Source organism: Durio zibethinus, chromosome 11 (genome assembly GCF_047325235.1).
Source record: "Durio zibethinus cultivar Kanyao isolate XHJ-2024 chromosome 11, ASM4732523v1, whole genome shotgun sequence".
NCBI lineage: Eukaryota > Viridiplantae > Streptophyta > Magnoliopsida > Malvales > Malvaceae > Durio > Durio zibethinus.
The window spans coordinates 7,433,012-7,445,207 of NC_143172.1; the positions used below are offsets into that span (position 1 = coordinate 7,433,012).

General features: G+C 36.6%; 1 protein-coding gene across 2 annotated transcripts; it reads left to right on the plus strand.

Annotated features, from left to right (window-relative positions):
• The first annotated feature begins 256 nt into the window (after positions 1-256).
• On the plus strand, positions 257-11,846 carry LOC111289913 (plastidial pyruvate kinase 2-like). 2 transcript variants are annotated; one of them, XR_016346296.1, is made up of 12 exons: positions 257-693; positions 1,468-1,755; positions 2,305-2,470; positions 8,127-8,261; positions 8,424-8,534; positions 8,646-8,734; positions 9,097-9,159; positions 9,291-9,466; positions 9,853-9,955; positions 10,038-10,203; positions 10,572-10,680; positions 11,304-11,846. XR_016346296.1 is itself a non-coding variant. In XM_022881272.2 (12 exons), exons 1-12 carry the CDS (start codon positions 451-453, stop codon positions 11,409-11,411), a joined length of 1,740 nt encoding a protein of 579 aa, XP_022737007.1. In that variant the 5' UTR covers positions 257-450; the 3' UTR covers positions 11,412-11,846. The 2 variants fall into 2 exon arrangements, 1 of the variants encoding a protein (XP_022737007.1); XM_022881272.2 differs by having other exon boundaries at positions 10,055-10,203.
• The last annotated feature ends 350 nt before the right edge of the window (positions 11,847-12,196 follow it).

Consider the following 12,196-nt stretch of genomic DNA (forward strand, 5'->3'; position numbering starts at 1 on the left):
CTCGTCTTTGATTAAAAAAGTGAAGCGACGTTTACCGTACAAATCCTAATCCTAATAATTTTAAATTTTTATAAAATGAAGAATCGAATTCCTATCAATGGGTTAAGCCCAACTTTCGAACGACGTCGTGTCATATCAAAGTGTTCAATCCAACTTGAGCACGACGTCGTATACTCCTTGACAATAACAAGTTAATCAAATTCCCAACCGTTTTGAAAAAAATAGTTATAGCGCAAAAAGCAGATGAATGAAAGTCGCCATACTCTTCTCGATACAAACTAAGCTCTCTTCATTCTCCGGCCTCCTTTGTTTTCACCTTGCGCCAAATTTAGCGGCGATTTCTCCAACCTCCAATTTCTTTCTTAAAAATCCCTCCCGTTTCGTCACCTTCCTCTCCCGTTACACGCTTTCATTTCATCTATTTCTCTCTATCTCTCTCTCATTTTAGCAATGGCTCAAGTGGTGGCCACTAGATCTCTCCATGCTTCATTCTTGAGCCAGGGCTCTGGATCCATTCAAGAGCGAGTGGAGAAGATCAAGCCTGCGAGCTTCGCTTGGAAAGTGCTGGCACGAGACGGGAAGAAGAAGAAGAGCAAGAGAGTCGTGCTTAGGACGAACTCTCGGATTGCTGCCAAGAGAGCCGCAGGTGCCGAGCCTGAAGTTATTCCCGTATCTCCCGAGGATGTACCGAAGGTTTGTGCCACTTTGAACCTCTCTGATCGTCTGCTATCCTTATGTGTTTGGTTGCTGATAGAGCACGCGAAAAGAAATTAAAATTGAATCGACCGTTTTTGAATCTTAGTTAATGTTTTTGATTAAGTTAGGAGCTAAGAAAGGAATAGGCGTTGGATTGATAATATTATGATTGAGCGTAGTCAAGTAAATGTCAAGTTGAATAAGGTTCTGTGAGGTATTTTGAAAATGCATTAGCCTATTATTGAACTTTGCACCATCCATAAATAGAAATGTTGATTTTTTTTTCTAAAAAGGGGAATTTTGACACTGTTGCGTTTTCTAACAAGAAAGCAAATCATGAGAAAAAGTTAGGTCTCAAGTCAAAATTTCCGGTGAGATCTTGTTACAAGCCAGTGCTTGGTATAATGTGGGTTATCCTTGTGCTAAAGAAATTGTTCCAAGAAATGAAAAATATAAAAGGTGAATGATAGGGGTCATAATATCCAGCCATTTCTCCTTTTCCGGTAAAAGAAAAGGACCCTTGAAATGCATAACAACTTAATTTTTTGGTTAGAATGATGAAGTCTGAATTACACATTGGAGTTCACCTGAAATTCAAGTTTTATTGTTATTTACTCTGGTATAGGATGAGGGCATTGTTGTTGCATGACATAATCAGTATGCTTTTGGTTGCTGTTTTATCTATAATTAAATAACTTATCATGGACAGTTGCAGAGAGAAATTCGCTGGAAATCATTGCTTGTAACTTTTCTTACCATTTTTTCCTTCAGAGGGAGGAGCAATATGAGCAGTTAAGGGGGATTCAGCAAGTAGATGACACATCAGTGGGTATGTGGTCCAAGCCTACTGTTAGACGTAAAACAAAGATTGTTTGCACTATTGGACCCTCAACAAACACACGAGAAATGATATGGAAATTGGCCGAGGCTGGAATGAATGTTGCTCGCTTGAATATGTCTCATGGAGACCATGCATCTCATCAGAAAGTTATTGATTTAGTTAAGGAATATAATGCACAATCCAAGGACAACACCATTGCAATTATGCTTGACACCAAGGCAAGTTCCCTCAATTTCATTTATTTTTTACTGTGTAGAAGCAGTTATGCTACGTTGCTTGAGTCAATGAGTTAGGTATTGTGAGAGTTATACATCGGATGGACCTTTCTTTCTCAAAATTATTATCAGGATTTTGTCCTCTTAGATAATGCTCTTATCATAAACCTATGTGAACTTGCCAAAATTTTACTTGAATTTTGAAAACAGGTTCTGTTATGGTCATGACCATAGCAGTCAATTTTGCAGTAAGCCCAGCAAGCATGTACAAGTGACGGTATGTTAGTCAGTATCTGGTTTGGGCACTTAAATGAGAGAGACTGTATTACAAATATAAATACGTACATGTGTGTGCATAATGTTTTTGGCTCCATTCATTTGTTTTCCTTGTGAGTTTATGAGCCATTAAATTTGTTGGACATAGTGTTGTAGGCAACAGTAATATAAGTGATATTATGTACTTTTCTTTTAATAGTTCTAATCTGTTTCATTTCATTTTTCATTAAATATTCATTCATTGTGTTCTTATGATTACTTGGTTCTGTTTATTAGGGTCCTGAGGTTAGGAGTGGCGACTTACCCCAACCAATTACATTAACAACTGGACAGGAATTTACTTTTACAATTCAGAGAGGGGTTGGGACACCTGATTGTGTCAGTGTCAACTATGATGATTTTGTTAATGATGTAGAAGTGGGCGACATGCTTCTTGTTGATGGTATGTTACCTTGATTCTTTCAACAGAATTTGAAAGTATGTAGGTTTTATTAACTTTTTGATGCATCCCCCATTAAACTAGCAGCCAGCATGCATGTGCAAAGTCATCTCGAACTTTTCAAGTAAAATGGAGCTCAGTTCTAGACTTATAGTCATAATTTCCCTTTAGTCTGAAAATATGATATGCTTTTAGCATTATGATGCAATTATCAAGAGTGTAAGACTGCAAATATGTAATATGGTCTTTCAGAGCATTTGCTGAAGAAAGAATTTAATGATCTAGAAATAATTTAAAAGTGAAGAAATTCATGAAAATTTTATTTATGAATTTTTAAGAAACTTTCTAGAGTATAAGAGTATATATATAGCTAAAATATCAAATCTAGCAAATTTCATGATTTCCTAGAGATAATAACAAATCATCTAAAAATCCTCAAACAATAAATGGAAACTACCAAATAGGAATTTGATCAATGAACCAAACCCCTTTTATTTACGAAACAACAAAAATACTAAATGAATGACACCTAATCAAATCTGGTTAAGAATTGGTTTTCCACACTCCCTCTCAAGTTGGGTGGTAGATATCAATCATACCCAACTTGGACTTCAAATTCTTGAAATTGCCACAATGAAGAACCTTGGTGAGGATGTTGGCTGTTTGATGTTCTGTTGAAGTGTAGACCAGTTTGACTGCACCTCTTCAATCTTCTCTTTGATGATATGGCAATCAATCTCTACATGGTTCGTTCAATCATGATGAACAGGGTTCTTGGCAATGTTAATAGTTGCTTTATTATCACAAAACAGTTTCATTGAATTCCCAACTGACTTCTTCAGTTCCTGTAGCATTCTCTCAAGCCAAATTCTTTTACAAATCCTGTGAGACATAGCCCTAAATTCAGCTTCAGCACTACTTCGAGCTACCACTGCTTGTTTCTTGCTCCTCCAGTTGACCAAGTTGCCCCACACATACGTACAATACCTTGTAGTTGACCTTCAGTCTGTCATAGAACCAGCCCAATCTGCATCTGAGAAAATCTCCACATCTCTAGTTATTGTTTTTCTGAAGTGCAACCCTTTGCTTGGATTTTTTTCAAGTGTTGAAAGATCTGATATATTACCTCTATGTGTCTTTGTAGGATTATTCATAAATCTGCTCACCATAGCCAATGTCAGGTCTAGTATGTGCCAAATAAATTAATTTTCTCACAAGTCTCTCGTATCTGTTTTGGTCTGTGAGAGGACTTCCATCTCCGGTTTCCATCTTAACATTTGGGTTCATCGAAGTATCCATTGGTTTACACCCGAGCATCCCTGTTGAGAAGATCAAGTACGTATTTTTGTTGTGAAACAGAAATACCATTTCTTGATCGAGCTATTTTCATGCCAAAAAAATATTGAAGCTGTGCCTAGTCCTTTATTTCAAACTCTTTAGCTAAAAGAGGCTTTAATCCAACTATTTCCTCTTCATAATCTCGTATGAGGATAATATCGTCAACATAAACAATCATAATAGCAATTTGGCTATTTGATGAATGTTTGACAAACCTGGCGTGGTCGGATTGGCATTGTGAGAACCTATTCTTTTTAACAGCCTTAGTCAAACGATCAAACTAGGCGCGAAGAGATTGTTTGAGGCCATATAAGGATTTCTGATGCTTACATACCTTGCCGATGTGGTTGTCAAACCCTGAAGGAATCTTCATGTAGACCTCTTCCACTTAATCACCATTCAGAAATGCATTTTTGATATCGAGTTGGTGAAGAGGCCAATCTAAGTTTGCAGCAAGTGATAGTAACACACTGACAGAATTCTGTTTTGCTACAACAGCAAACGTCTCCTCATAATCAATCCTATAAGACTAAGTGAACCCCCTAGCCACAAGATGAGCTTTGAATTTGTTTACACTTTCGTCTGTATTGTGTTTGATAGTAAAATCCACTTACATCCCATTAGGCTCTTTCCTCCAAGAAGATCAATAATTTTCTGTGTGCCATTCTTTTCTAGTGCTTGTATTTCTTCCATTACTGCAGCCTTCCACTTTGGTTGTTTGAGCGCTTCTTGGATGGTATTTGGTATATGAACATCAGTTAATGGTGTAACCAGTGCTTAGAAAGTAGGAAACAAAGTTACCAATAGGATGCTGAGTACTATATCTCACACCTTTTCTTATAGCAATGGGCTGATCAAGATCACTAGGAAAATCATCAGAGATAGGTTTAGTAATTGTGTTACCTGTATGAATTTCAAAAATCCCTGGATTTGGTTCAAAATCTTGGTTTTGTGTTGGAGATGTACAGGTCCCTATCTCATTTTGAGATTTCGGTCTCCTTAAGTATACAATCATTTCCTTAGCTTTTGTCTCTTGCACAGTTTCAGGAGATTTTGGAAACTCGGGATGACTACATGACTCGAAAAAAAAAGAAGAATTATTTGAAATGGGAATTTGAATTGGTAGACAAGTAAAGGAAGGATCAGTTGATGGCTCAATCTCCCAAAGTTGATATTTCCTAGAACTCTCCTCTTAAATATTGGCTTTGGGATAGAATGGCTGATTCTCAAAAAAGGTGACATCCATAGAAGTGTAAAACTTTCTGGTAGTTGGTGAAAAACATTTGTAGCCTTTTTGGTTTGGTGAGTAGCCAAGAAATATACACCTAAGTGATTTGGGGTCTAGTTTACTGCATTGTTGTTGGTGTATAAGAACAAAAGTAGTACATCTGAACATTTTGACTGGTATGGAGGAAATGATTTGGACATGAGGGTAGGTTTTGAGAAGTGTTTGACAGGGGGTTTGGAATTTTAGTACTCGAGAAGGCATCCTATTGATAAGGAAGGTTGTTTTCACGATTGCCTCTCCACAGAAATGTTTCAGGACATGAGAGGCTTGCATAATAGATCTTGCAACTTCCATCAGGTGTTTGTTCTTCTGCTTGGCAACACTGTTTTGTTGAGGAGTTTCAGTACATGAGCTTTTATGAATAATTTCTTGATCTAACAAGTAAGATCCAAGAACTGAGTGATAGTATTCTCGCCCAATATCTGTTCTGAACACCTAAATTTTTGCTTGAAATTGAGTTTTCACCCTTTTGTTGAAATGTTGAAATATTGAACTAACCTCTGACTTGTCTTTCATGAGGAACAACCATGTAACCCTGGTCTGATCATCAATGAAGGTAACAAACCATCTAGAGCCTATAATATTGGTAACCTTCGATGGTCTCCAAACATCACTATAGATCATAGAAAAAGGATGAGTTGATTTGTATGGTTGACTTGGATATGAATTGCGAGTGTGTTTGGAAAACTGACATATTTCTCATTGATAAGACTCAAAACCTTTATTGAATAAATTAGGGAACAATTTTTTGAGGTACAAGAAATTTGGATGTCTTAAACAATAGTGCCATAACATGATTGTATTTTCTTTACTCTTACTAGAAGATGAAATCGAACAAGCACTCTTCCATGATTGTATCTTAGATTCTTCATCTTTAAGGAGATAGAGTCCAGCACACATCTTAGCATTGCCAATCTTCTTCCCTGAATCCAAGCCCTGAAATTCACACATGTTAGAAAGAAATTTAGTATCACAATTAAGATCTCTCATAATTTTACTAATAGACAGAAGGCTGCAATCTAAATTAGGGACATGAAGAACAGAGTCAAGTGTTATGTTCTTTGAAATAATGACTAAACCTGGTTCGACTACCTGTGAGAGTGACCCATCTGCTATTCGAACTGTGAGGTTTTTAGAACATGGGCTATATTCATGGAACATCGATGCATTACTAGTCATGTGGTTTGATGCGCCTAAATCAACAATCCAAGATCTTGATCTTGATCTTTGCACAAGTAGAGCATTGAGAGAGTTACCATTTTGTGCAACAGATGCTGTGCTTACGACTGACCCAGTGTTCTGAAAAGATTGCTAAACAATTTTCTGAATGAGTTCTAATTGCTCTTTATTGAACGGGCTTGATTCTGGGGGTGGTGGCAGAATTTCCATGACTCTCTCAATTTCGAGTAGAACGTGGCTTGCAGTCAGCAGGTTTCCTATGGATTTGCCAACAATTTTCCCTTGTGTCCTGCCTTCTGACAGTAGTCACACTAAGGTCCGTTACCTTTCTTTTGTTGATTTTCACCACTTTGGTGGGATTTTGGTCCTCGTGCAGCAAAGGTTGAATTTTCTATTTTCTATCTCTTGTGGATTGCATGATGTCACTACCATCATTTCCCTTCTACTCTCTTCTCAGCGAACCTCAGAGAAAACTTCTCGGATGATGGGTAATGGCTTGATGCTAAGAATTTTCCCACGAACATCATCAAGGCTCTTTTTTAGACCAAGTAAAAACTTATAAACTCGGTCTTTCTCTACTATTTTCCTATATTGTTGACTATCGTTGAGGCACTTCTTTGCTGTTTCTTCAAAGATATCTAATTGCTGCCAACAAGTTAAGGAATTAACATATTCCGTGATAGAGTAGTCTCCTTGCCACAGGTCATGTAGAGTGCTTTTGATTTCGAATATTGCATACGTATTGTCTATGTTAGAATAGGTTTCTTTTGTAGCATCCCAAATCTCCTTGGCAGTTTTGTAGTATATGAAATTCTCACCAATGTCGTTAGTCGTAGAATTGATCAACTACTACATTACCATGCTATTCTCCAACTTCCAGGTTCGGTACTTCAGGTTATCCTAACTGGGTAAAACAGCCATTCCCATGTGATAATCCTCTTTACCTTTTCCACAAACAAATAGCATCACTGATTGAAACCATTAGATGAAGTTTTGTCCATTGAGTTTATGACCAATGATAGGCAAAATAGGGGGCTCGGACACACCTATGCTGCTGGCCATGGTGTAGAAAGAAAGATAGAAAGAAAACATATATATATATATATATATATATGTAGGTTTTGATGATTCAGGATGAACACTCTAATACCATGAAGAAATTCATGGAAACTTTTATTTGTGAATTCTTAAGAAACTTTCTAGAGTACAAGAGTATATATATAGCTAAAACATCAAATCTGACAAATCTCATGATATCCTAGAGATAATAACAAATTACCTAAAAATCATCTAACAATAAATGGAAACTACCAAGTAGGAATTTGATCAATGAACCAAATCTCTTTTATTTAGGAAACAACCAAAATACTAAATGAATGACACCTAATCAAATCTAGTTAGGAATCGGTTTTCCACAAAAAGGTTTTCACCTCACCTGCCATGTTCTTGATTATTTAGCTAGGGGTTTGCTGATGCTGTTGTCAGGAGTGCCTTCTGCCTAAACATAAACATGAGAAGTGAACGAGATCTTTTAATAATAATGCAACTATGCCTATGCAAATGCCTTCATACTTTTTTGGGTCTTTCACTAAGTCACAAATGAAATCTTTAGCATTATAGAGAAATTTTGTTGACTATATAGACTTAAGTTGGTTGGCTGAGTAAAAGTACCTAGTAGCATAGAATCATCTTTACATTTCTAGGCTAATGTGTATCCTTTCATTATCAAACAAGAGTTTGCTGTTCTAAATCAATCTTAACTAGATTATGAACACAAAATGCTAGAAAAATCTCAATGGTTTTTTTTTCATTATGCTGATTATATGTTCCTCTGACTTTTGATTCATGATGTAGGTGGTATGATGTCATTGGTGGTGAAATCTAAGACAGAAGATTCAGTGAAATGTGAAGTTGTTGATGGTGGTGAGCTTAAGTCTAGGCGGCATTTAAATGTCCGAGGAAAAAGTGCTACACTACCTTCTATTACTGGTTGGTCCTTGAATTTTAATTGTTATCATTTCTATTACTTCATAGATTTTCTACTTTCCTCTTCTTCTTTCTCTTTTTTTTTTTTTTTTCTCTCACTCACTCTCTATAGGGTTGAGGGATCTTAAGGAGCAACGTTTAATTGTTTCAGTTGGTTTACTGCAGAAAAGGACTGGGATGACATAAAATTTGGAGTAGACAATAAAGTTGACTTTTATGCTGTTTCCTTCGTTAAAGATGCACAAGTGGTTCATGAGTTGAAGAATTATCTGCAAAGTAAGTTACAATTTTTGTCATAGTTTTTTATTTTTATGAGATAATAACTGTGGACTTGGTATATGCTTTATATTCTCCACTAATGATGTCTTTTTCCTTTGCTTTTGGCAGGTTGCAATGCAGATATTCATGTTATTGTTAAAATTGAAAGTGCAGACTCTATTCCAAATTTGCATTCAATTATAACAGCATCTGATGGGGTAATCACTTAAATCTTTTCATTAGACCCTTAATGCAGCTAAATTTTAGGGTTATTTTTTTATGCATGTATAGGTGTAGTTAGTTTTCTGACTATTTCATACTTTGAGCTCTATCTTTGCTGAAGAAAAAAATTGTTCAAATTTTTGGAAAATTGGTGCTAAAATATTGTGAGGCTTTTCATTTCAAATATTAAGTGCCATCTGGGGAATTTAGCTGTTACTTCTATTTACTATTTTCTCTGCTGTAATGGGGAGGGTAGCGGAAGTTTGGTAGATAATGTGATATGAAAGTAAAATCTGGTTATTGCCACTTCTGCCATATATGTGCTATGTAGAAAGTAATGCATGTTATTTTATTTTAGGCGATGGTTGCAAGAGGAGATCTCGGTGCTGAGCTTCCTATTGAGGAGGTTCCTCTTTTGCAGGTTGGTTTAGTTTTTGAATGAACATTAAAAACTGGATATAGATGAATTTATCAAACATATTTTCTTTACCAGTAAAGCAATGAAATTTTGTTTATTTAGCCTCTCAGAGCTCTACTTGGTTTAAAACGTAGGAAGAGATAATTAGAATATGTCGAAGCATGGGGAAAGCTGTTATTGTGGCAACCAATATGCTTGAAAGCATGATTGTTCATCCAACACCAACAAGAGCAGAGGTATCTGACATTGCCATTGCTGTTCGGGAGGGTGCTGATGCTGTCATGCTTTCTGGAGAAACAGCTCATGGAAAGTAAGTTACTTACGTTGGCATTTTAGAAATTTATTTTAACGTATTCCTCTTCACACTTTTCCTTTCTTTTAAGGCAATCCACCCCTTGTTAATTTTTCTATTAAAAGTAGGTAATGATTTGATTTTGTCTTATGCTAATAAATAATTATCTATATTGGAATAATTGTTTAATTTAGTAACTTACCTTGAGGTAAGCTGGAAGGTTTATATGGATGTTCTTGGATCCTAGTTGGTGAAGCTAGAAGAATATGGGCATGACTTGTACTAAAAATCAACTTACCAAACTTCCATGGGACATAAAATTAAAATGTCGTATCTGCCATCTTGCTTTACCTTTGCTACTCTACCTAAGTGCACTCTAGTGAATAGATTTGACTTTCTTGCAGGTTTCCTTTGAAAGCTGTTAAAGTGATGCATACAGTTGCACTACGAACTGAAGCAACCGTATCTGGTGGTGCAATGCCCCTTAATCTTGGTCAAGCTTTTAAGGTCACTTTACATGCTACATGCACTTTCCAGTTTCCATATGCTTTACTTATTTTTCTTTGTTAACTATCAATATTGACTGCAGATACTTCTTCTCTGTAGAACCACATGAGTGAGATGTTTGCATATCATGCAACTATGATGTCAAATACTCTTGGAATCTCCACTGTTGTCTTCACTAGAACTGGTTTCATGGCTATACTACTTAGCCATTATCGTCCTTCTGGCACTATTTTTGCCTTCACAAACGAGTGAGTTTCACCTGTTGCTGAATATCAAATTTGTTACTGTATGGTTGCTGTTGTTTAATCTCAGTTAAAGCCTCCTCCCATTTGTTTCTTTCTCCTTTTCTTTTGATGGGTAAGGGCACTGAGGGTTGAGAGCTGGGGTTTTAGCTTTCTGTCTGATCCATCTTGTACTATGGCATAATAATGGTCTACCCCATTTGAGGTTTGGCTTGATGAAGAAATATTAATTCCAAAAGGTAGTGCAATGGCAATATCAATGAACTCAGAAGTGCAATATTTGGCCAGTAGTTTATGGCTGAAAATGAGTATCTACCATTACTGGGCTTAATGATCTTGAAAGTTTGACTGACAATGACTTAATGGCCATGCAGGAAAAGGATACAACAAAGATTAGCTTTGTATCAAGGAGTATGTTCCATATACATGGAGTTCTCAGATGATGCCGAGGAAACCTTTAAGAATGCTTTAGCTTTGCTGCAGGTAAGGTTTTACCTGAGAATTCATTATGAAAATTCCCTTCAATAGGCTGGTAATTATAGATGTAGTTGTTCCTGAATCAGTTGGTTCACAGTTATTTTGGACCAAGGTTCGAGTGGTTGTTCAGAGGTATCCAGTGGAGTTGATTAAAACGTGTAAATATTTCAAAACCTTTATGTATTATTTTGATAGGGGGTGCGTTGAATCTTGGGGCTTTTGGGTTCAAAACTTCGACCCAGGTTGGATCCATTTTTGAGTTGGACTGATATTGACCTTCAACATAGTTTTCTGCTCATATGTTGTAATTGGTATTTTTCTTGCTTTCCGTACTAGGGATTTTCCATGATACCCAATTTTGAAATGCTTACATAAAGGGTGTTCAGATAGTTAATGACTTTTACTGTGAGTGCATCTACATATGTGCAATTCTCGTATGTCATTATCATGAGTAATATTCAGAATACTATTAGTTATGTCTGTGGAGTCTGGTACATTTGATCATACTGCACCTTGTTCTGTTTGTTGCTTTTGTTCCACTTTTTCTTGCAAAAAAGATTGATTATTGGTATAGCGTGCTAGAACTACTGTGTGCTTGTTTCATGTTGAATTCTATGGTTGATGTGCAGAAGCGAGGAATGGTGAAGGAGGGAGAAGATGTGGCTCTTGTTCAGAGTGGCAGACAGCCCATCTGGCGATTCCAGTCCACTCATAATATTCAGGTCCGCAAAGTGTAGTATCTGAAGAAAGACGCAAAGCCCATATGACTGAGTTATCTTCTTCATGCAATTTATAGTTCCACGGTAACAGAGAAGAGTATTCAGGGTAGGCTTGGGAGCTTCTCTCACATCATGTGATTGATAGGACCTTTTTTTAGCATTGCCTATTATTCTAGGTTTTTTTTTTTTTTTTGCTTGAGATTTCCTGGTATATTTATCTTTTCGTGGTTCTTTTAGTTTCCCCCCTCTACAAGAAAGCAGTCAAGTCTTGGTGAGTGGGGATAGTTTAGACGATTTGAGCTTCTTTCTTGTCAAAAGGAATGTGATGATCTGCCTATATTTTCATGTGTTCGGCTTACCAGCAACACAGTGTAGTTTGATGGAATCGTCAAACATCCATACATATCCATGTAGGCGATTTTTCCAGTGAAATCAAACTATAATTAATAGTAAGCTCTTGTCATGATGATTTATTTGTGTTTTAATCAAACCGGTTCAAACTTGGAAAATCACTTTGCTCAAAAAGAGTGAAAGTCTTATAGATAAGCTCAGTTCGATCCAGTCCTGGTCCGTTATTAATTAGGTTGCCAGGTTGTCATATTCCTATTCACTTTTAGGATGAAGAAGGACGTACTGTTTAAGGCCAACCGTACATTTTTTTATTTTGAAAAAAGGAGTGCTAAACCTAAAGACGTCAGCTCCATGCCTTATCTCCTGTTTTTGTTGTCACGGGCAATACTGCCCATTTTATTCCAATAGTAGCTTGGACACAACAATACAAACGACAAAAGGGGAAAAAAACC

What these genes read in the sequence shown, in the direction of transcription:
- LOC111289913 (XM_022881272.2), top strand. Translation starts at nt 451, where the DNA reads ATGGCTCAAGTGGTGGCCACTAGATCTCTCCATGCTTCATTCTTGAGC. An exon ending in GGAGAAACAGCTCATGGAAA is followed by an intron (nt 9,467 to 9,852) that starts GTAAGTTACTTA and finishes ACTTTCTTGCAG; the next exon opens with GTTTCCTTTGAAAGCTGTTA. An exon ending in ATGCTTTAGCTTTGCTGCAG is followed by an intron (nt 10,681 to 11,303) that starts GTAAGGTTTTAC and finishes GTTGATGTGCAG; the next exon opens with AAGCGAGGAATGGTGAAGGA.